The 25274-nt window shown below is 41.9% G+C and overlaps 3 protein-coding genes across 3 annotated transcripts in view; 2 read left to right on the plus strand and 1 right to left on the minus strand.

Annotated features, from left to right (window-relative positions):
• The window catches only part of LOC133995855 (antizyme inhibitor 1-like), a 547935-nt gene that overhangs the window by 488823 nt on the left and 33838 nt on the right, over positions 1-25274 (minus strand). The gene's annotated exons all lie outside the window — the stretch shown is intronic.
• Positions 1285-3678, plus strand: LOC133996583 (receptor-transporting protein 4-like). Its single transcript, XM_062436188.1, has 3 exons — positions 1285-1419; positions 1681-1852; positions 2803-3678. The coding sequence occupies exons 1-3, from the start codon at positions 1404-1406 to the stop codon at positions 3143-3145; spliced, it is 531 nt and encodes a 176-aa protein (XP_062292172.1). The 5' UTR covers positions 1285-1403; the 3' UTR covers positions 3146-3678.
• On the plus strand, positions 9136-25141 carry LOC133996364 (ankyrin repeat and IBR domain-containing protein 1-like). The gene is made up of 20 exons (XM_062435918.1): positions 9136-9429; positions 12903-13074; positions 13223-13354; positions 13920-14111; positions 15335-15452; positions 15822-16042; positions 17083-17171; positions 17265-17409; positions 17678-17838; positions 18321-18409; positions 18715-18845; positions 19008-19142; positions 19252-19338; positions 19479-19545; positions 19781-19926; positions 20623-20801; positions 21010-21061; positions 21249-21305; positions 21840-21963; positions 22333-25141. Exons 1-20 carry the CDS (start codon positions 9242-9244, stop codon positions 23835-23837), a joined length of 3990 nt encoding a protein of 1329 aa, XP_062291902.1. The 5' UTR covers positions 9136-9241; the 3' UTR covers positions 23838-25141.

Raw genomic sequence — 25274 nt, forward strand, 5'->3', positions numbered from 1 at the left:
GCCAGTATGAGCAGGAGGGACGATTCCAGCAGTAAAACCATGTTTTAATGTTCATCTGAGCAACTGACTATTATTTTAAAACAGACTTGAAAAATTGTGAACAATCTTTTAGCCTACATAATATTTTATTTCATTTTCTATTTTGTGGCCTGGCAAAATTGGTAACCTGGCCTATGGAGACAAATTAAAAATCACATTTTAATTTGTGTGTGATCATCCCATCTTAGCAAGGAACATGGAGCCAGTTATATAAGGACAAACACTTGCAGTACTGGGATCAACTTGATTAGGAAAAAAACATGTAACGTATAATGTATTTCACATATATTGGCTTTACACATATTATGTCCTTCAATGGTCAGGGTCATCCTAATAATGGCCATCAGGTCAACTGGATGACAGCTCATCCTTAGTTTCTCACAGTCAGTGTACTTCAAGTAGGCTTAGAGATGAAGTTAAAGTAAGTATAAGTATATTTACTTATTGTAATAAACGTAGACACGAAAAGCTGATCCAGTTTGCCTGCTTCTATAAATAAGCAGTGACTCGTGGGAAACCGCAGTACTCACTGACTTCCCTAAATACTTGTTTCCACTGTAAACTAAATAGTGCCACCCTGATGTTCAACTGCACTGCAGTTAAGGCTGCTGAAGCGTCCAGTCTGTGTGAAACAACCTGCTGTCTTCTACTGCCCCCTGCTGGACTGAACTGGACAGGACTGATCTGAACTGAAGAAAATTGAACAGGACTGAACTGAATGATGATGACTGAAAATTGTTATCACTTGCATCATTCTTGTAATAATGTTACTGTAAATGAAACAAACCACAAAAAAATATGCATCAATAAATACAAAACCTTGACTCTCTTTATCATATATATATAACAAGAAATGTTGCTTAGGGAAAGTAAGACATAGATTAATGATTAAATATGTGCTGCAGTAAGACTAGAAAAATGAAATGAGCTACTTTTTGTTAAAATATTATCTTTTCACTCTATGATATATAATCAATCATAAAATGTATTTGTCTGACAATCCTCTCAGTATTTAGGGTTTCCATAAATGATGCTAATCTTTTTTTTTGAACTGTCAGTTGCAACCATCAACAATTAAATACTGAACACTTATTATATGTGGTCATCAATAGAGAAATCCCCCCAGAAATTCCCGATAAGTAGGTTACATTGATGTTGTTTTTGTTACATCATGATTATGCACTCTAGACCGAGGAGGAGGAAAATGAAAGTATGATGTTAGGTTTCGTTTTCCAGAGCAGCAGCTGTTAACAGATCATAAATAGAGGCTCTCAGCTGAGAAACATTCAGAGCAACAACGTCGTTTCACCAGAAAACTGCTGTTTTTCTTCTTTAAAACAGAAAATATCCAATCATCTAGCACCATGAGCAGATCAACAGGTAATATTTGTATTATATCCTACTTTGCGATTAAGTCTTTAGAATCTTTTTGACTTAGTGCAATATAATTTCCTGCCATTGCTGCAATATTTTCAGCATTCATAATAGACCATATTTGCAGCATTTATTACAGTTTTTTTTCTTTTTGCTGCAAGATTGATCATTTCACTCAAAAAGAGCAGTGCATGTACATTGTAGTGCTGAACTTTTGACCTTGAGAGTTATATTTTATTGACTAATATGATATCTCCACTTTCGCAGACTGGACTCCTTCTTTGTGGATGGACACTTTTGATGAGCTACTGTATGATGACAATGAGCTGGACTATGGTGACCAGTGGTCTCTCAACTTTAACTACAGCCAGACAGACACACTCACCAAGGAGGAAAAGAAAAGAGGCTGGAAAGTCTACTCCCACTGTGCCTATGGACAGTATGTATTGCTTAACTGTATATTCCTAAGTAGCAATATTAAAATAATATACAGTGATAATAAAATAAATAATAATCACAAGCCAAATTATTTTTATTTTATTTATCTGAATACACAGTAAATTGTTTTGTTTGGCTTGCTGACTCCTCTTTGTTTCTGTGGCGACTTTATGTCAGGTCATATGTCATATGAGGAAGTGATCGTGTGACACAGAGCACGTAAACAAACAGTGTCATTGTGTGGAAAAAATATGGTACTGCATCCTGGTTCAAGAGGGCAACTTTTTTTGTTTTGTTTTTTGCATATAGGACAATAAATGCATAAAACTAAATAATAAAAATAATACATGTAGAACAGAACATTGCAGGGGAAACCAGTAATAAGGCTTGTTGGGTGGCCCTCCAACTGTGAGACATAAAAACTAGACTGTAAAGAAATACAGACAAAAACATTAAAAAAAACTAAGGTCTTACAAGTGTCACAAGAAAAGTGAAAATTTACAGATGCAGGAAATATGATAGTGAGAGTGGTTATGACCTCACTGCAGTAAGGCAATTACCACATGATTGCACCATTATCAGGCCCATAAAAAAACTGTGTTTCTTCTGTTTTTTTAAACTGTACCACAAAATTATGAAATCTTGTACGAGACATGTCAGAGAGACCAACTCAGTAAACTGCTGTAAACACATTTGTGTAACCTGGTATTTTATCAGTCCCTTTTCTGGCTGTATCAGCTGTTTTAATTACCTTTGATGTTTTATTCATCTGTTATCTGCTTTTTATTCCTTTATTATTAGTAGTATTATTTTCTTATCAGCTTTTATTGATGTTTTCATTGACTCTGTCTTTGTGTTTTGCTTTGCATGTGAGGCACTTTGAGCTGCAATCTTTGCATGAAATATGTTGTACAAATAAATCATCAAATTATTTTTTTTTCTCCTTTTCAGTTTCCAGTGCGGATCCTGCCACAAGATCTGGCCCTCAGCACGGGTGGTGGTTTTGTTCCGGTACCGACTGAGGGGAGATCGGGGGACCGTGATCATGCGGCCCTTTGGACAGGCTTGTCGCAGTTGCCAAGACGATGAGTTCGAACTCCCAGGTTTTGCCAAGAAAGAGGTGGAACACGCCTTGCTTAGGCTGTTTGGCAAAATCCGTAAGAATTGCTACGGAGAGGATGACGATGATGATGAGGATGGCTCCTCAGCATGCTCGAACAAAGTGTGGACCAAACCCCATGAGAAGAGCCTGTGTGAGGCCTGCATCATGGGCATTTGTTGTCAGGATGAATAGAAGTGTGTGCAGGTGTGTGTGGTCTGTCATAGTCTACTTTTGGGGACACATTTCAGACTTAGGACCAGTTAACTGGGGACAGCTTGGTGGACAAAAGCCTTTACCATGATATTTATACAAACAATGCCAAAAACAACTTCTCTTTCAGATATAACAGTTTATTAAAGTTAGCTATCAATTAACAATCAATATAACTCCATTCAATAAACATCCAACTACAAACTCTCAAACATAAGTATCTATAATCATCAAGCATGTGTGTGTGTGTGTGTGTGTGTGTGTGTGTGTGTGCGTGTGTGTGTGTGTGTGAGAGAGAGAGAGAGAGAGAGAGAGAGAGAGAGAGAGATAGAAAGAAAGAAAGAAAGAGAGAGAGATTGGTTGTGTGGTGGTTGGCTGAGATAAATATGATTCATTTGTGGGTTTGTATAGTATGTTGTGAAAATGATACACCATTATGATCAACAATAAGATTGTAACAGTAAATATATGCATTTGTACATTTTGTATCTTATTTTTCTTTTAATAAAGTCTATAAAAGTCTGACCATGTATTTTGTTTTTGTATAGTAATGATTATTTTAGCATGGAGGACAAGTCATGTAACCATTCAGTTTACTAAACTTCCTACTTGTACATAAAACGTATGTATTATTTCCACCTTAATGTTACTTTATACTCCTCTACATGTCAGACTCTACTTTTAACTCCACTACATTTATGAGATGATCAGTAAGATAGAAATCAGGCTGAGAAAGAAAAATCACTGTTTGGATTGAATTATCAAACCTGTGATGCACCACAAGTAGATATGACTACACTTTAAAGGGTCACACACAAAAAAAGCAGGGAAACACTGAAAAAATATAATAATATAACTCACATGCGCCATTTTCTGCACAAATGGCACTTTGTCTTTTAATACATTAAGAACATTTAGCTGATAATAACTTTATTTTGTTCCTACTTAAACTCCCCTCCACTCCACTGTCTTCTTGTTCCTATTGTTGGATGTTTGTGCAGAATATGTGCAGAGTTTGACACTGGAAGACTGTTTTCACATAGATCTGCTGAAAGTAGAAAATGTCTCTGTGCTCATTAAAAAAATGATTTTTAAGGGGCGGGCCTACGGGCACGATTTATGAATATCTAGTTTGTGACAACTAGTTTGGTCCAATATTCAACTTACCCAAGTGTGATTTGGACACTTGAAGCCTTCAGTGCACAAACACAGAGAATAGATTTTACAGTGAAGCAGGAGACATCTTGTGTCCAACAGTTAAACTTCTGAAATGAAGTATACAGTACTTGCATATTTGATTGAGGATTTCTTATAATGAGGGAGAAGGAATTTCAAGGATTTTTAACAAGATAATCCAAAAAATGTTTGGTAGAAAAACCACATCAGACACAAATGATTGTGAAAACTATTTTATAAACATCTTAAAACAGGTCTGTATGGGATCGTAAAATGTGAATGTTAGTTTTTACTTGTAATGTATTTTTTCTGTGATTCTTAGTAGCAGTGTAAGGGTGAAAGTGATCAAACAAAATGAAATAAAATATACAGTAACAATCTCTGTGTAAATAAATCTGCAATATATAAATGTGTGATGCAGAAGTTCCTGATGTTTCTGGGATTAAACAGTAAAGACAGCATTATTTTTTTTAATGGGAGTTAGAGGTACTGGGAGTTGTGGTGTTGTACAGTCTGATAGCTGATAGTATGGTGTTCTTAATATTTTGTCCACTCCATTAACATACACGAGGGGGGCAAAATATTAGGAACACTATTCATTATAATGCACCCCAGTGCGCCACCATCACTTAGTACGACTTCAATAATAAACATAAAGTAGAATTATCACATTTTTTGACAATATTAAAAAAAACTGAAAATGTGTAAACTTCAATAAAGAAGAATTTATAGCAGACCTGCTGTATAAGATTGAATTGGATTGCACAGGTGTACCTAATAAGTGCCCAGTGACCGCATATAGGCTATATATTAACATTGAAGTTTCAACGTGTCAAACTCACTTGTTGTTATAGCAACTAAAACACAGTCAAAGCCAATAGAGAGAACTGTAGCTGTGTTAAAACCATGGAGCCCGGACAGCCAATCAGGTGAGAGCTCTCTGTATGACAGTTGGTACCGGGCATGCGCAGTGCAGTTTTCTCTTTGGCAGCAATAACAACACAGTGAGGCGGTCCGGTCAGTCTCGCCCCTCCGCTCCCAGCAGCAGCATCGTCGTCCCCGCCGGGTCCGGTGGCAGAGAGGATGGTCCAGCGGAAAAGCAGCCGGGGTTGCGAATGACAGCGATGAGACAATGGCCCTCGATTTACGCAAGTTTCCGAACGTGCGACTAGCTACCAAGTGAGACGATAGTGTAAGTAAAAAACGGAGATGTTGGATGCTGTAAGGTAGAGGAGGCTAACACACCGCGCTAACCTAACAAGAGAGAGCTAGCTTCATGAACGGGCAGGAAGGTAGACTGCTTTGGGTGTTAACGTCTCCCTCTACGGCGCCGTCACAGCTACCTACGGGGGACACGTTAGCACCCAAGGTAAAGCATTGTATCGTCAACATTTAAGGCACACACACACACACAGTCTCTCTCTGTCTCTTTCTCTCTGTCTCTGTGTCTGTTTCCAGCTGGGTTAGTAATTCACACGGACTGTCAGTGTGTTGAACAAAGGAGCTCTAACCGTGGGGCCGCATGGACAGAAACATGCAGAGAGAAAAGTCGACTGCTGTTTGTTTTGTGCTCCATTTCATGCTGACACACTTCTTCAGGGATAACCACACGAGGTCTGACCTGAATATTTAGCTGATATAGACGGTGACCTAGCTAATTTTGGTAAACGCCGAGTCGCTACAGAAGTAAGTTGGGCTGCACCTCATTATGCAGCTCCTGCCTGACTTTGACTCGCTCCTGTAAGTTTTTATGTCTCTCTTGGCAACCTGACTTTGTCCTCCAGGAGTAATTGTCCTCCTGTAGTTTGAGTGAGATGTTTGATTTTGATGTTTTATCAGCTGACAGCAAGTTTTTAAAGCTCTAATGGCATGACAGTGGATGGGTTTCTGTTCAAATTCAATTTAATAGTGATAGTTACAGAGTAGTAAGTGTAAATGAAACCTTTTAAATAGAGGTTGAAATGCTCTATTGTTTAGGTTTCTTTCAGCAGCAATCCGACATAGCTAGCAGATTACAGCTATGTTGTTACAATTGAACATAGAGCTGAAATACATATTAACATGATACAAAGATGACAGTGCTCCTGGTTAGGCTACAAGTAATGATTTTTTTTCATTATCAATTACTCTGATTTGGATATGAGAGGATTAGTCAGTAACTTAGCTGTTTTGACAATCATTTAATCCTTTAAGCCATTTATCATACAACTGGCAAGCACTCTGATCTTAGCGTGTCAAATGTGAGGATTTTTCACATTTTCTCTGTTCTATATTATTGCAAACTGAATATATTTTTTGAGTTTCAAGCTACTTGTCGGACAAAATAAGAGTTTTTAAGAGGTTGTCTTGGTCCTTGGTAAAGTTGTGATGTGTTTTTTTTCAAAGATTTTCTGATGTCTCATTGACAAACAGCAAATCATTACTTCATCATAATTGAGTAGATAAAATGTCAGAACATTTTTGAAAACTGCCCAGCACAATTACCCAAAGCTGAAGATGAAGTCTTAAAATGTTGTTATGTTGTTGTTTTGTTCGACCAGCAGTCCCAAACTCAAAGATATTCATATTCAATGAGTTCAACCACAGAAAAGCAGCAGTTCATCACACTGGACAAGTTGTAACCAGAGAACGTGTTATTTTTTGCCTGAAAAAGTATTTAATAGTTGTAGATTAATTATCTCTCAGTTGTTTACTCCAGTCAGTCTAATCATGTGAGCTCGTACTTTTGTGAAAGCAGCATGAAAGTCACACCCAATGTAAATAGTTGTATATTATGGGAAAACATTGATACGTTTTTTTTAATTCTTCTGCATGTGTGTACTGCTAGCGTTTTGACCTCAGTTCTTGTGAACAGAAAATCATCAGACAGGAATTTCAGACAAGATTCATGTGTCTGTAATTCCTGAGCTCTTGAGTCATTAAGTCTAGATTTTCCCATTGTGTCCAGTAGGGAATGCCACATGTACTCTCTGCCTGCTCTGTGTAGACATGAGCTCCCAGTGTGACTTTAAAAGTGTTAATTTTCAAACACAACTCATGAGCATAACACAGTTTCGGGTGTGGATTAAGGCTAATGGGTCAAGTGAAATGCTTCCTTAGTCTCGCTCCACCCGACCACTAAATGACGTGTTTGCTCAGAGAGTTTTCGTAATAGCACATAATTGCACCGTCACTGCCGAGCACCAAAAGCAGGACTTCCCTGGAAGTCCTTCCATGTCCAGACTTCCTGTCCTTATTTAGTATGGGAGACAGAGAGAGAGACCGGTAGAGATACACAGAGGAGTGAAGTGAACTGGAAGTAAACCAGTGTGCACAAAACAGAGAGCCAAGCAGACAGACTGACCTATTAACTGTAGTAACCCCCCTACCACTATCACCATCACCATCATCATCACTCCAGATATATACAAACACAGACACACACAAAAGGTGCAGTTTACTGCTGCACCGCAGGAGCAGAACTTACAAAATGTTGGCTAATATTCGCCAGTGGTAGCAGCCTCTGTTCGTCTGTGTGTGTGTATGTCTCCGTCTGTCATTGTGCGTTTTCTCTGTCTGTGTCCCTGTTTGTCACTGCATAGAAATGGGAGGCAGAAGAGGGGAGGCAACCAGCCATGTTATTCAAATGTTCCAGACCCTGGCCAGCCAGCGGCCAACTGTAGCTGGGCTAAAAGAGGCTCTTTGTGAGGGTTAGACAGATGGCCATAGAATGAAGACTGTAATGATACCCTCAACGGCCCAATACGCACACAGACACATGCACTCGCATACAGACTCCACTCATTACAGGATGTAATGCTGTGTGTGTGTGTGTGTGTGTGTGTGTGTGTGTGTGTGTGTGTGTGTGTGTGTGTGTGTGTGTGTGTGTGTGAACGAGGGAAAGGAAATGAAGCAGAATACATTGATAAAGATAGTAATTATCTTCAACGTGTGACAAGAAATAGTGTGTGTGTGTGTGTGTGTGTGTTTGTTTGTTTCCCATATCTCTTCTTCTCACCACACTGTTATTACTCTCATACGGCATGTTGTATTATTTACTTGTGATATTAATTTTTAAAAATGCTGTTGTGATGGCACTGAAAAAGTTAAAAAAGAAAATCTTCAGTAGTTTTATCAGTTTTTGCTGGTAGAGTAATCTCAGCTGTAGTGGTCATAGCTGTGATTCTTTTGATTCTTTGGTTTAGAGCCTGAGAGGCAACATAAAAGATTGGTTTTGGACTCAGAGTGTTAGTGCTGCATGGTTTCATACACTCTGACCCTCATATCTCCAGCAGCAGACAAGCACGTGAACAGTCTAATATATGCAAATTCCTCACAAAACGCAACCTGACTGGACTCGCACTGGCCAGCTGTGGTAATATTGACTGTGCCTTTCATCAACTGGCTAAAAAAATCAATGGTTTGGATATCATTAACCTTCCCCTCTTCGCGCCGACCTCTTTATAATTATCTCTCTTGTATTTCTAGCTCCTTTCTTCTGTCCCTCCATTTTCCCCTCTGTTTCCGGTAAGATAACATCCTTGCTGCAGCACATCAGCTGATCGATGGATGGACTGATTGATTGAGCTGCCCCATCAGTCTCTCCGCTCCGTCTGTCTCCCTGCTTCTTAAAACTTGATATATTTCTCCTCTTTTTCCTACCTTTACCAGCCGTTTTTTCCTATTCTAATTCTTTCCTCTCCTCAAGTGCTTTTTTTCCATCTGTCTTTTCCTTGCAATTAATCTCTCTCCCTCTCTCTCTTCTACTTACAGGGCAGGAAAACACTGAACCATGTTGCTCTAAGTTTTGACCTGTGTTGAACGGGGGAGGAAGAGGAGGAGGAGGAGGAGGTCGAGGTCAGCAGTGAAGGCAGGCAGGAATTTGCCACAGCTCCTTTTAGGTGGCCCTTTAAGCACGAAGCCATGGGCAACACAGCCACCAAGTTCCGTAAGGCCCTGGTGAGCGGCGACGAGGCCCTGGCCTGGCAGCTGTACGAGGGCAACCCTCAGTTCAGGGACGGCCTGGACCCGAATGCGTCGTACGGAGAGCAGTACCAGCACAACACACCACTGCACTACGTCTGCCGCCACGCCATGACCCGTCTACTCAGGTAAAACACGTGTTTTATAGTCTGGATATAGTTCAGAACGACTGAGCTGTTGATTGAATTCGACAGTCATTTTTGAGGCTGCAGTCTGTAATGTTGTTAAGCAGTTATCCAATATAGTTACAAAGGCAGTTATGCAAGTGAGTCATATTAAATTGGATAACAATTAACAGCGTGTCAGCTTTAATAGATGTCTGAGAGTCACCATTTTCATAATTGCATTTTCAAGTAAGTAAGGCATCCAAAGAGGCCAGTCGTTGTCAAAGTACGTAAAGGTAAAAAGCCCCCAAAACTGTGCTGGCGCATGCCAGGCACAAAGTGCATTAACAGCTGATATTTGCTGAACAAAACTGCAGACTGCAGCCTCAAAAAGGACAACTCAAATGAACACGTGAGAGAGTCTTCAACAAAAAGAGTACTTCACTTATCATTAAGAGGACGCCTCAGCCAGTGAAAACTGTTATATGGTGTCCTCTGTGGCTCTGAAGGGAGCTTTTTATAAGTCTGAGAAAATTGGGCTTTAACAGAACGCCTGCGTTACAAACTTGGGATATGGAGTGGGCTTCAAGGAAGCAGAGAAGGTCTAACGAAAGATGATATTTGTTACTGCTGTACGATATGACCAAAATCTGATATCCAGATGGTGATTCATGTCATGGTATAGCACATTTTCTGTAAATTCAGTGAATAAATGGTTTCTGGTCCATGTTGCCCCCTGTCGTCAACTCGAGTACTTCACCTTGTTCACTGTTTCTCCTCTGCTGCGCTGTGTGCAGCACACACAGAGGGCTCAGCCCCACCCGCGGTTAAACTCAGAGCACAGAGGAGAGTAACGCGATAATAAATGACAGCAAAATGCAGTAGAGACTATGTTGTACTGTACTGAGACAGTGAACCAGGTGTAGTACTCGAGTTGACGACAGCTACACTTTACACGTCACTGTAAGAGCAATAAAAGTTTCAATAAGTAAAAAGCCAGGAAGAGTAATTTATTAATGTAATGCACACAAACGATGGACAGACTCCAAATGATGAAAAATATTGCTGTGAGAGAGCAACAATTAAATAAATGAAAGAGCATAATATGAAATGATTGATAATAATGATATGATAATATGATAATGAATACATTTTTGTATCATCACATGCATATCATAATATTGCCACTTTTGGGTGGCATTATGAGAATTACAGGAATCAGTGTTTTTGGTGCTTGACCCATTATGGGATCAGATAATGATATCTCTGCTTCCTTGTATAGATTTTTAATTTATTATTGAAATATGTCTATTGTGAGTCTAACTTAAGCTAAATCACCCAGAGAGCGAGACACCAGTGTGTCTTTTTACCCCCTGCAGGGATAATCAGCCTGCTGGCCATGACCAAGACAGCTGATTCAGTGACTCAGTACTGACCTCACCTCCTCCTCCCCCTCGCACTCTTCCTCTCTCTTGCCCTTTCTTTCCATGATTACAGGAGGAGGAGGAGGGGGGTAGTTGGGGGGGGTCAGAGGAAGCCGATTTGAAAAGGCCAGTCAATTATCTGTGCATCTGCATGTGTGCACCTGTGCGTGTGTATGTGTGTGTGTTTTGAGGGGGTAAAATGTGACTCCACAAATGCTCAACATGTCCGAGTCTGTGAATACAATGCAGTGAATCAATCGGTGTGCTATTTGTGTCCCTTCCTACTAACCTATAATGGGCCAGAGAGGCGTGCTGAACGCAGCGCTCTGCTCCTGATAAGTATCAGAGGAAATGCGTCTTTGTTCCAACAGCTCTATTGGACAGAAGCGAGCAGATAGACGGCCGAGAAATCTCAGACAAAATAAAGACTCACAGAGGACGAGCGTGGGCTGGTAGATGCAGTGTCTGTTCCTCAGATTATTTTTAACATGTAGCTGCTTCACGTTCATTCCCTCTTCTCGTCCTCTCTGTGGGCTGCATTGGCTTTTACTCCCATGAGATGTGTAAAATCACAAGTTAGACCTATTACTGGAAAAATGGGTGTAGTTCAGGAAGTGTAACCCTTCCTTCACAACAAGTGAGCACACACTCCTCGAAAATATGTGGATAACAATTGTGGCTCGGTTGCTCATTGTGAACAATCGATTTTCTGTTTCTTGAAGGAAGACAAATACATAAAGCGTGTTTGTCAACACACAACAATTTCCTGTCTAGCAGCAAAAAAATGTCTCCTTTTTATTCCTGCTTTACTGTCTTAAAGTATGAGGTGTGTTTATACTTTAGGACAGGTTAAGCTCCTGTTTGGTCACACACCACTCACTAATTCAGATTTTCAGAGTGAAATGTACTCTTTTAACTCTCCCCCGAGGTTCCCTGCCCTCATCAAATGCCTGTACGGTCTAAACAGCTTTGGTGCTTGACGACTGCAGCAAAATATAATGTCCCCCCAGCCTGTTGTTTCTAGTGGACAGATATTATGGCTATCCATCCTCAACTTGGGGCTTTGTGTGTTTATATATGTGCATGTAGAGGTGGGGGGGTTGTAATTGGGAGGGGAATAATTTCTAATTATTGCTATGTGGATGAATTGGCAACACACTGTCATTGGGGAGGGGTGTGGGGGGGCCACAGGGGCTCGTGGCTGACATGATACAAAGGTCAAAAGTGGGAGAGCAGGACAGCAATGGAAGAATAGGTTGAACAGCTACACAAGAAGGAAGCATTCAGACGCTAATTCAATAGTGGCTACTGCTGCGTCCAAATTACAGAGGGAGCAGAGAAGGAGAGGTATTCATGTTTTTACCGCTGATCAAAATCAGGCTTTTCTCTCTGGTTGACATAAGATTGAAAATGATTTAAAATGGAACAGAAAATGGAAAGGACAAGAAAAAAAGAGAGCAAGTATAGAATGCAAAAGGAGATTGTTTTATTCAAATGATGAAAAGGTAGAAAGAAGAGGAATAGAATAGGTGGAGCCACGTAAAGGAGTGGACGGAAAGCTAATCAGTAAATGGAGGTTTTGACAGACAAAAAGCAGAGAAAAACTATTTGCTAAACAGAACTGCAGCCGCAGCCTTGCTCCCAGCGCAACTGGCACATCCATCACCGTCTAGGGGTGTGTGTGTGTGTGTCCGCGTGCACCCGCCAGCCAGGATGTCCATTATCCCAGAGATGTTAAACAGAAATAGTCAATATTCTGCCATCGTTCTTCTCCTCCTCCTCCTCCTCTTCCTCCTTCTCTCTACCTTTATTCTTAACCACCAACACTCGCACTTATCTCACAATCCATCTCACTGGCATCCTTCAACCTCTGTCATCTCCACTCCATCCCTTCATTTTCCTCCACATCTCTGACTCTCTCTTAAGTGTGCTTCACTTTTCTCTTTCCTTTTTTTTTTTTTTTTTAACCTTATACTCTTCTGTTTCTCTTCTCATTTAATGTCTGAGCTCCTCTGAACTCGGTCTTCTCTTCGGTTTTACTCATCCCCCTCCTTTCCTGACTCTGTTCGTTAGGTCCTTCTTGTTCAGTAAAGAGGGGAACCCTAACAAGCGTAATGTGCACAACGAGACGTGCCTCCATGTGCTGTGCCAAGGCCCACAGATCCTACTGCTGCCAGAGGGGGCGCTGTCACCACGACTTGCCCGACCCCAGAGGGACGAGCAGCGCCGTGCAGACTGCCTGCAGGTAGTTCAGTGTTCATGCTTACTGTACATGTATCTGAAAACGTCCAGTCTAAACATGACGGGAAATGTTTATGAGCATGCTTAATAAGGTAATTCCTGTTAACATAACTGTGTGTTTGTGTGTATTTGTGGGTTTTTCTCACTGCCAGATGATCCTGAGCTGGACGGGGGCCAGGCTGGAAGGAGGCCAGTACGAGAAGGCCAATGTCAACGCCACTGACAACCACCACAGCACCTGTCTGCACTACGCTGCCGCTGCAGGCATGAAAAGCTGCGTGGAGGTGAGAGAAACTCTGAAACTCACACTGATCTATCTTTATACTGTGTGACTTTACAATCTGTAGACAGTATTACGCCTGTCACTGCAGCTAGAACATCTGCGTTGTGTTTTGTTGTCATCAGTTTCTTTCTTTTTAAAGATTTTACAGCTTTTGAGTTAGGAAGAACTTTCTGGATATGCTGAATATATACTTCTTAATCTTTCTTCATTTTACTAAACCTCCTTTTTTGCTTTGTCACTCTCCCTTTCTTCTCCACGTTCTTATTCTTTATTTCCTCCTTTTTCCTTCATGTGTCACTGCCTACTTCTCTCTTCTCCCAATTATTCTCTGTTTTTCTATCATCTGACCCCCCCCCCCCCCCCCCCCCCCCCCCCCCCTACACATACACACCTTTTCCTTTTGTTCACCCCGGTTTTCTCTTTGTCTGCTCCACTTGTTCTGGCATCTTGTCTGCTTTGTTTTCTTTTGTTGCAAGTACCTTCATTTTCTTGTTCTTCCCCATTATCATCCCTCTCCTCTTTCTTTTGTTCCTCTTTGTTCAATCTCTCCTTGTCCCTCCTTCTAGCTGCTAATCCAGAGCGAGGCGGACCTTTTTGTGGAGGATGAGGGCAAGCTGACGCCATGTGACCATGCCGAGCGGCATCACCACACTGAGCTGGCCCTCAGCCTGGAGTCACAGATGGTTTTCTCCTCCTCTTCAGCTCAGCAGTCAAACACAGACGCACATGGTGAAACCAACCTGCTTCAGTACAAGGAGGTGAGATCACAGTTATGATATTTGAGGGTTTCCTGCTGGCTGTGTATTTAAAATCAGTATTATATTATTATAATCACACATTTTGCAGTCATAGATCCAAGCAGAAGAGATTGTTGCAACTTAAAAACATTAATGATGGGCGTCACATTCCTCATGTTTCCTGAAAACTGTGTGTGATATTTTGGATTTAGTTTTTTGCTGTTAAACTTAAACTTAAATGACATTTAAGGTATACATTGTACTGATTTGTTGGTTATATGATGTCACCTTGTCACATCCACTCGATCATCTTTGCTCTCTTTACATCAAAGAAGTCTTGGGGCTTTTTCATGTTATCCTTGATATTTTGAAGTTGTCTTAATGTTAATGTTTCCCTCTAATAAAGTCAAATAAATTCAATTCATCAGGAGCTTATAATTTCATGCAGAAATGATTTGAATTCATTTCAGCGGAAATTGTGCTAAAGAAACAAAATTAATACAAGATCATTCCAACGTAAAAAAGAAGATGGTAGCAAGTCCCAAAAATGCCTCTACACACACTCAGACAGTATTTTTAAATCCCTGCAAAGATGTAAGATGATTGATAACATACTCTGAAGAGATTGCGTGCTTACCATCATAACCACATTTCTAAGTTCTTACCACTAACTTTAATTATCACAACTTGTCACCGAAAGTTCCCCTATTTTTTTTTATTTTTTACAAAGTTCTTGCTTCATGGGTCACAACTTATCCTGGTTAATTATAGCACTATGAGTATACACACACATACAAACCCTGCGCCTTGTATTCTCATGGTTGTATTTAAACAGAGGCCATCGGCACAGCTCTCTAACAGCGGCTGCTGCCAACTGATAGCAGTTTGATCTTCCTTCCTGCAGCCAAATCCATGCTAATACTTAATCTCTGTTTCCCACAGAAACCCTGACTGTCCCACAATCCTTGTCCTTTTTTTTTCTCTCACATTTATTAAAAAAAATATTTTTCACTTCCTTAAACATAATCTCTATCTTGCACAGTTCTTGTTTTGATTTAACACCTCTCTCTTCTCCAGCTTTATGTCTCATCATTTCTTGACCTCAACTACACTTTGACCGCGTTTTTCTTCTACCTGCCCCTTGTACTGCACTGGTTCCCCACTAACTATCTCTCTTTCATCTGTCACACCTCTTCATTTGTCTGTATCCTTCCTAACATGTCTCTCCCGCCCTCTCCTTTCAGCCTTACGAGGGACTGAAACTTCAGGACCTGCGCAGGCTGAAAGACATGCTGATCGTGGAGACGGCAGACATGCTGCAAGCTCCCCTCTTCACTGCCGAGGCCCTGCTCCGAGCACATGGTGTGTGTTGTTTATCCGTTAGAGTTAACATTCATGAAACCTTGACCCTCAATGACATTTGTGTATAAGCTCCGACTCCGAGGAGAAACAGGTTGTGTATATATTATTTTTAGGCGATTATTATTTGTACAACATGGTGTAATGATGGTCAAGACCCATATTATTTTATCTGTTGATATATTATTTTATCACTGGCGTTGCACATGAGTAACGCAAAAGTAATATAACTAGTAGTGTAATTACTTTCCACAGGGAGTAATTAAGTAACGTAAAGCATTACTTAAAAAAACAAAAAAAAGTAACAAGTAATGTGTAATATATTGCATTTTTTGAGTAACTTCCCTAACACTGATCTCCTCCTTCTCTCAGACTGGGATAGAGAAAAACTTCTGGAGGCTTGGATGTCGGACGCTGAAGGCTGCTGTCAGCGCTCAGGCGTGACCATGCCCACCCCTCCACCCAGTGGCTATAACGCTTGGGACACCCTGCCCTCACCCCGCACTCCCAGGACCCCTCGCTCACCCCTCACACTCACCCTCACCTCCCCCACCGACAGCTGTCTCACACCTGGCGAGGAGGGCCTGGCTACGGTGAGACACAACTCTTTAGTTAACACTTGTAGATGCAGCAAATCTTTTTAGAAAACTGCTACTGTGAAAGGACTTACTGAGTCGATTCATGTGGATTTACTTGGTAAGCTGTGACAGTATTATTGATAATCATAGAGATATTTCCCTCTAAAGCTCTATATGCTTAAAGTTTAATGTCCTGTTTATTTTATATTATTTCATACCATATAAATGTAAAGGTTGGGACTTTTTATGCCCAAAGTGCTGTTTATGAAAGCATGTGTGACACGTCAAAAATGGCCATTATTCAACACCATAACTCAGGGACAGAAGTGGTGGTTGTGACAATATTTCACATTTGGTCGCATGCTGAATTGAGGACACTAATCTCGGGTACCCACCGTGAAACAGTGGTAATTTTATTTACTTCAAAGTCGTCACTACAAATATTATATAAGTCTGGATAGACATGAATGTAAACCGTAATTTGACTGGTTGGCGGAGGCATACAAATGCAAGGTGGTATTTCTTGTTAGTTAAGCTTTTGACAGGTACATTTCATCGGCTTTAAAAAGTTCTCTTAGTTAGTCGCACTCAGGTGTCACAACTGTCTTATTCGTTTGTTTATAGCAGGTATAATTTCACTAGAGGAAAAATACATAACTTCTAACGATAATTCTCCTTTTCACTCTTGGTAATTGACTCATGTTTGTAAGTATTAGCCTCTTGTTCTACTGCTGCTCTCGAGGCAAGTCTAATTACACATGCAGTGTTCATCATTTCTCTGTCTGACATTTTCACGGTGTTCAGACGTCAAGCTGTTACACCGCTGAAGACTAGACTAAAGCAAATTAAAGGGATTTACTTTAATGGTATGATAGAAATATATGTCATTGGAGAAGCAGGGATAAAAATATCTGTGGTGGTTCCACAAGACAACAAAAACATTGCGTTGCTGCTTTTTCAGCCCTCCGCTGCATATAATGAGGATGAAACAGTGCAGGTTTTGAATTACAAGTAAATTAAATATAATTTGAATACCATGTGATGTTTCCCTGCAGTGTGGAATCTGTCTGTGCTCCATCTCAGTGTTTGAGGACCCAGTGGACATGTCCTGTGGCCACGAGTTCTGCAGAGCCTGCTGGGAAGGGTAGGAAGCCGTTTTTGTGTGTTTGTAAACGTTATTGCTCATTTCAGTGCGTTTAAATGTGTCTACTACAGTTTTCTTGTGTTTATCTCTCAGGTTCCTCAATGTTAAGATTCAGGAGGGTGATGCTCACAATATCTTCTGTCCTGCTTATGAGTGCTACCAGCTGGTGCCGGTGCACGTGATAGAGAGCGTGGTTTCCAGGGAGATGGACCAGCGATACCTTCAGTTTGACATCAAGGTAGAAACACAACTCAAAGAAATACTGAGCTTAAGCTTTACTTTTGACTGTTAATAAATGTAGTGTGTCTTTGCTCCTCGCCTGACTTCTTGCTACACATTTCTTTTAAAATCTCTGTTTCTTCCTGTTTTTCTGTCGTTACCCAATCACTTCTTCTCTGTACATTCCCCTCTATCTCGTGTTTTATTATCACATCTCCACTTCAATATATTTTGTCATGTGTCCATGTCTCCTTCCCTCCCATCTCTTCACCTTCCCTCTGCTCCAGGCCTTTGTTGAAAACAACCCAGCCATCCGCTGGTGTCCTGCAGCACGCTGTGAGCGAGCTGTGCGGCTTACCCGCCCAGGCCCCGGGGACAGTGACCCACACAGCTTCCCCCTGCTGCCCTCCCCAGCTGTCGATTGTGGCAAGGGTCACCTCTTCTGCTGGTAAGCTCCGTGAATTGGATGAACACACATGGAGTTATGCAGCTCACATGGTCATCGCTACAGATCATTTCTACAAACACATTCCACACATTGCTAAAAACCTATGTGTTCACTGATTTAAGGTTTAAGCTACATTTATATCTTAGCACCTCTTTTCAGTTCATGCTGATACGTTTTAAACTGCCATTATTGTTTACAGAGATGCTCTAAAAACTGAAAATACGACATCTTAATTACAGCACTCAGAATTGACCTAATAGATTAGATGCTTAAAGATTAAATTAACAAATGATTTTTTGTGGGGCCAACAATATATAAACACAATGAAAAACATTGATTTCTTGATGGATTTTTAAAAATTATTTCCTTTGCTGCCCCTTTCTGTCTGTAGTTATGACCGTCAACTTGTTATGCTGCCTTACTCTCAGTGCTTTGTGTTTTTACTGCACTCATTTCTCTGGCCACCCCCTCCCTGTCTGCAGGGAGTGCCTTGGCGAGGCCCATGAGCCATGTGACTGTCAGATGTGGAGGAACTGGCTCCAAAAAGTCACAGAGATGAAGCCTGAGGAGCGTAAGTCAGTCCTGTGTTGTTTGTGTTTCCAGAAAATCTTCAGCGTTACCAGGGCTCACTTTAAATGGCACCGCAGTACACTGGCACCACAATGATGCAGTTAACAGCAGCTGTCAGGACGACCTACCGGGATGCATCTAATATATTGTTATAATGTAGTGGCAGGTGTTCAGGTTATTGATATTTGCCAAATGTGTGTCTGTTTCTGTGTGTGCGCTGAGGGTGTATCTGCAAAGCAGGTGTTGGACAATTGAGATGTTGCTAAAATGAGTATGTGTGTCTCTGTGTTTGTGTGCTTTCAACAGTGGCAGGTGTGAGCGAGGCCTACGAGGATGCTGCTAACTGCCTGTGGCTGTTGACCAACTCCAAGCCGTGTGCCAACTGCAAGTCACCCATTCAGAAGAATGAGGGCTGCAACCACATGCAGTGTGCCAAGGTATACAAATGAATCTCTCCATAGCTGTGTGTCATCATTTCGACAGATACTGTTAGGAGGAATGAGCTCAGATCGCTGACTGTGAATAATATTTTTATTCCAGTACAAATTGTATTCTGGTTTTATTTATGAAATGAACTCATTCCCTACTCCCTCTGTCAGTGCAAGTATGATTTCTGTTGGATCTGTCTGGAGGAGTGGAAGAAGCACAGCTCATCAACAGGAGGCTACTACCGTTGCACTCGCTATGAGGTCATCCAACAGCTAGAGGAGCAGTCCAAGGAGATGACTGTAGAGGTATAAACACACACAAGGCCGGTCACACACACTTAATTATACTTACATTTACTGCACACACACACACACTAAAAGGTTTTTGATGAAATAAAGCTGTTTTTCATTACAGGCAGAAAAGAAGCACAAAAGTTTTCAGGAGCTGGATCGTTTTATGCACTATTACACTCGCTTCAAGAACCATGAACACAGTTATAAGGTAACACACACAGAACATATACTGTACATATGCTGTCATTCTAATGATTCAGAGTGTAGAGAACGCAAATTGAAAAAATTTAGGCACACATTACAAAATGATCATGAAATGTTTGACTTGTGTTGTCTTCTTTCTGTTAGTTGGAGCAGAAACTGCTAAAAACAGCTAAAGAGAAGATGGAGCAGCTGAGCAGAGCCTTCATTTGCCGTAAGTGTCTTTCACTGCTGCATCAGAACAGAGTTTAAGTTAGCTGTATGTTCATTACAGTTTCTAAGAGGTGTATAGAAACCCAAACTTTGGTTTGTTTTTATCAGAATACATGTCTTCTTGCTACAGGAAAGGCAGAGTCTGTATTAGTGTGCCTTCTTATTCTTAATAAAACAGGAGACTGAGACTGCCAGTAAATTCGTCTCATCTTCTGTTTTTCTTTGTGTGCGCCCAGGTGAAGGCACTCCTCCAAACACACGGTTCATCGAGGATGGCGTGTGCGAGCTGCTGAAGACGCGGCGTGTGCTGAAGTGCTCTTACCCATACGGCTTCTTCCTGCAGCAAGGCAGCACCCAGAAAGAGATATTTGAGCTCATGCAGGTAATCTAAATAATAAATATCTGACATGCTCGTATCCTCTGCAAGATGTAACGACCATAATGTCACTCACAGGCAGGAGTGCTCATTAAACCCAGTGGTTGCATACATAATGTTAGTATGATTGTGCTAAGCTGTCTTTAACATGCCACATTTAAACAGACTCATTATGTGGTACTACGTTATGACATAGAATGCATTGCACAGTTTTCATGTGCTTGCCCTTTACCATGCAAATTAATCTTTGTATGCTCTACCATCCCTTTGCAAAAGTCAAGTGCTTTGCTTTTTTTTTTTTTTTTTTTAGTTCCCAACAAACAACTAATTCAATTTTGCTAAATTGTTAAGAAAACAAGGAGTATTTTTATTGTGTGTTAGATCAATTTGATAAGTTGGCTCCTTTCTGGTGACTCAAAAACTGTATGGTACTTTTTTTTTTAAATTATACAGAATGCTGAAATTGGAGTTGAGCAGCATTAGGCAGAGCCAGAGGGCCATTTCATCTATTTTTCAGACATTTAAATAGGCTTAAGATTGGATGAAGTCTCCTGTGAGATAAAGAATACACAAAGTATACTCGATTCGTGTCTTATCTACAGCACCAGTTGAATATGAGTGGCAAATCCCTTTTTAACATCTGAATTTCCAGTCTCTGCTTGCACAGATGAAAATAAGGATGTTGTCTTTATGTCGTCCCAGACGGACCTGGAGATGGTAGTGGAAGATCTGGCCCAGAAGGTCAACCGGCCGTACCTGAGGACTCCGTGCCACAAGATAATCAGTGCTGCTCGTCTAGTCCAGCAGAAGAGGCAGGAGTTCCTGGCATCAGTGGCTCGTGGTGTGGCTCCAAACGACTCTCCCGAGCTTCCCCGCAGAAAGTACGAACAAACACGCACACACCACATGTGCTTTTCTTTTTTTTAACTTCTGTTTACAAATTTAATGTGGGCGAGATGCTGGCAGGGATAAATGAGACAAAGTGGAGTTACAATAACCTGGAAACAAACTACACTAAAACAAAATATTAAGTTACCTGGTTCATGTTTCACTGTGACTCAAACATGATTGTGTTTGTTTTTGTTTCAGTTACCCTGGAGGATCATGGGACTGGGAGTATCTGGGCTTTGCTTCCCCTGAGGTAAACAGAATCTCCTCTTGTCACATCATACACTGAAACACTAACTGTTTCTCTCCTGCTACCTTATTAGTTCATGCCCAGCTAATGCTACTCCTAAACCTGTGCATAGTGATCTACCTCTGTGTGAGGTCATTTTAATGCATGACTACAGCTGCAGCTGACTTAGTTTGCTTGTGTGTTTGTTAAGATGGGGAGTCGTCACTCCGTACTGGGACCAGGAGATCAAAGGGAGAGACAGTCACAGGTAACTCATAAGCTGCGTTCAGACCAAAAGCGTCTGACGCAAAAAAATCGCTTGAATCGCTTCTATCGCGCCGCTTGATCATAAATATACATTTTTGGATCATCGCTTCATTCGCTTCATTCGCGCTTGTGACGTCGGGAGAAACTCGCCGCTGATTGGATGTCGCGGCGCGATGCCGCCTGAAAAGTTCAAATTTTCCAACTTTATTCGCGCCGCTTCAGACGCTTGAATCATTCATTCATTCATTCATTCATTCGCTTCAGACGCTTCATTCGCGCCGCCTGATATAAAATCGCGTGTGATCGCGCCATTTACATTCATTTTCTATGTGGACTTGCTGCTCAATTCGCGTCAGACGCTTTTGGTCTGAACGCAGCTATAGAGATCTGCTTTTATCCCACTCTAGACTTCTGGCGTTTTGTGCAAATTCATGGGCTAAATCCTGTTTTATGTGCATTGCAGATACAAAGCAGACTCATGATATTCACTCAAGCCTTGGTTTTGTAATAACCTAACTTGAATGGTTCTTTGCAGGATTATGCTGACATCCAGTACCGTCGTAGACACAGGCCGCGGCGCAGAGGAGATATGCTGAGTCTGCACAACCTGAGAAGCAGCAGCAACACACCAGAGACCAGCAGGAGGAGTGACAACACAGGTCTGCCAAAACTTTTAATGTATAAAGAGCTTTATTACAAAATGAAATGTACAAAAGGTTATTTTAAAATAATAATACATAGCACTTTAGAGTTGTACTCAGTGTGGTGCAGGTACTAAATTCACTTATGTATGGTGTCATATAAATTGTGGATTTTATAAAGCAATATTATTTATTTGTACAAGCTCCTTAACTCCATTTATAAATTCTGACTTTTCATTACAACAGACAGCCAGTAAATGAGATTTTAAATGTATTGCTCCATGAATCAGATCTGATTGAAGCACACAGAGGCATTGATCACTGAGATCAATTGGCAATCAAGCTTTACAAAGCACCGCTGGTTTTAATATGACATTCTGTTTCCAGAGGGTCCAGAGAGGAGCGAGGGCCGCAGGAGAGCGCTGGGTTCCCTGGACGAAGACGATCCGAACATCCTGCTGGCCATCCAGCTGTCGCTTCAGGAGTCCCGCAGAGAGCGAGGCCTGGAGGGGGGCATGGAGAGAAGCATGGAGGGAAGGGTGGAGCTGGAGCGCGGACTGGACAGGGGACAGGAGAGGAGACTGGGTCCTGCAGGAGACCTGGGTGACGTTGCGTTGCACTCTCTCAACAAAGACTGTCCTCCAGGAGCCAGAGGCTCATCCTTTCCCACTTCTCTCCTAGATCCTCCTCGTCCCCCAAACAGGACAGACTCCACCTGCCAGCCTCCCATGCCTAACTCTCTCCCCCTCCCTCCCCCACCTCCCTCTCTCAGTGCGGAGCTGCTGGAGCTGGGAGACAGCCTTATGAAACTAGGGAACATAACCACTCCTTATGACCTAGACACACACACACAGGAGCAGCTCTGCTCACACCACACATACAACCACAGTGCTCTCTCTGCTTCCTACGCCATGGAACCTGCTTACAGCGACTGCAGCCATAGACCAGACCCGGGTGCACTGAACACCCCGTATGTGCTCGACCATATCACCATCACAGACCCTCGCTACGACAGTAAAGAGCAGAATTACTGCCACACAAGTACTTATTTGGCTGAGGCTGAACAGACTGCCTCCTGCGCACTTGAACGTACCCAAAACCCCGCCCATCCTAGTTTATATAACCAGGAACACGCAGCCACGTACGACAGCACCCCAAAACCAGACAGCTCTTATAACCCTTGCCCAGAACACAGTAGCTCTTACACTCAAGAGCGTCCTGCCGCCTATGCTCTTGACCAGCCCCCTAAGTCAGACCCCCAGCCCCTCGCCCAGTTGTGCCTCCCTTCTCCAGACCCTGAGCCGGAGCTGTTGCTTTCACCAGTCATCCCCCCGGGGGGGCCTTTCACCCCCAGCGACCCTCAGAGTCTGGAACCCCTGGACCCCACAACCAGTGCCCAGCTGCTGGACAACATCATGGCCTGGTTTAACCACAACATAAACCCCCAGAACAACCCCCAGAGCCTGGCTCTCATCCCCTCCCCGCCCACCACAGAAACCGACTCCTCGCCCGACACACACACCGAGACTGAGTCAGAGAGCCAGACCTCCAGGAACGTAACCCCCGCCCCGATCTGGCAGCCCCTGGAGGGCGAGCCAGAGGCGGACAGAGGGTCTGCAAATCCCTGTCAGGGTGCTGCGGGCGTGGAGGGCCAGAAGAGGCCTTGTACTTTGGAGCTGGAAAACAGAGAGGCTGGCGAGGAGGACGTGGATGCCGGGTGTGTGGCTGATCTGTCGCTGGACGAAGCGCACACACACCCGTGCTCACACGCCCAACATGGAAACAGTCCCACACACACTGCCCCAGCCGCAGACACAGACTTAGACCTCGTGCTTCAGTTAGAGGGGGACCAATCACCTGAGGAGTGGGAGGAGCAAGTTCACTTAGTGTGAAAGAAGGATGTCGAGATAGGTTGAGCCAAGTCCAGATTCAGAGTCAGTTTGAGAGATTAACCTGAAGAAGGAAAGAAAATCAAAGACTGGGAAAACTAGGGAGAAACACTGATGGAAAAATATAAGATATAGTGTCTGTCTTTGGGGGTAGAGTGTTTACTGTATGTATTATACTGTATCTAGAGAGGACATTAAGCCCTGCGGACTTTGTCCAGTAAAGATGATGTCATAAGCATTTTAATTATTTTTTTTAAGTGCTTTTGTCTGCTGTAAAAACAGACAAACCATTCTTTGAAACAAATGTGTTTAAAACCAAGTACATCAATGGAAAGCTACTGATATCATAACACATAAAATGCTGCACATGTTTTAGTTTTATTTTATTTATTCCCCACCCTCCTGTATGGTCTTCTCAGTTTGTTCAGGGTGAAGTTTTGGTGCTGATCATGCTGAAATACAAACTTGCCTCGTACGCACCCCACCGAGCTCTTACGAGTCAACCCACACTTTGTTAACACACACCGACCCAACCACGAGCCTATCTGGAGCTCCGAGAGCCAAATAACTGTAACCTTGGAGCTTGTTTAGCGTACTGTACAATCAGAGGGCCTGATTCTGTTTTTTGGACCTTCATGCACACTGTGCCTGCTTTAGCGAGCCAACACACTACTGATGTTTCCCTTTTTGGTGCGCTGCAAAGAAAAGAGACGATACACCTGTCCGCTCAGTGAACGTCACACTCGTGCTTGTTGGATTTTATGACGGTTATGATTCTTTTCTAAAACTCCAGTGATCGCAGGAGAGAAACGGTCAGAGGTCAGTCTTCACTACAGAGCAGTGCCCACACATTTGGTAGGGTTTCTGTCTCGCTCAAAGACACAGCATCACGGGTGCTTGTTTTGTCCTTTTTTTTCTCTTTTTTTTTTTCCTGCTCACAACATTCACTTACCCCCCCATTTCAAATATGTCTCTGCCTTCATCATGAGCTTTCATTCATTAGTGTCCTCCATGTTGCTGTATTTTACTGTTGCTTTGGCTCAATCTTTAAAGTGCAAAACTTTAAGATGCTTTGATGCACACACAAAGAGAACATCTATCAAATTAGATATCACAATATTGTATGAGCTCATCACTGAAGTTTAATCACTGTGGTGTTTGAAATTAAATGGTCCTTATGAAATAATGCTGTCAGACAGTAAGAAATTCTCATCACATGGTTTTTAGTTGTCATTTCCTCAAGATTATGGAAAAAGCAATGAGGGGGAAAAAATAGGGCAATTATATATAAGTCAGTATTTGAAATGCAGACTAAAAATGTAACTTAAGCATTTATTGTTTAGTTTTCTTGTTGCACTTTTAATGTGATGAGCGATTTGTGTTGAAAAGTAAGAATTTCACAGTTCAATTTGGTTCTTTGTATAAGAGTTTTGCATATTT

Source organism: Scomber scombrus, chromosome 16 (assembly GCF_963691925.1).
Source record: "Scomber scombrus chromosome 16, fScoSco1.1, whole genome shotgun sequence".
Lineage (NCBI taxonomy): Eukaryota > Metazoa > Chordata > Actinopteri > Scombriformes > Scombridae > Scomber > Scomber scombrus.

Bases quoted from the DNA above. Each gene is read 5' to 3' on its own strand.
- LOC133996583 (XM_062436188.1), top strand. The intron at 1,853-2,802 runs GTATGTATTGCT...TCTCCTTTTCAG, and splicing joins TCCCACTGTGCCTATGGACA to TTTCCAGTGCGGATCCTGCC.
- LOC133996364 (XM_062435918.1), top strand. From the start codon at position 9,242: ATGGGCAACACAGCCACCAAGTTCCGTAAGGCCCTGGTGAGCGGCGAC. The intron at 21,306-21,839 runs GTAACTCATAAG...GGTTCTTTGCAG, and splicing joins AAAGGGAGAGACAGTCACAG to GATTATGCTGACATCCAGTA. The intron at 21,964-22,332 runs GTCTGCCAAAAC...TTCTGTTTCCAG, and splicing joins CAGGAGGAGTGACAACACAG to AGGGTCCAGAGAGGAGCGAG.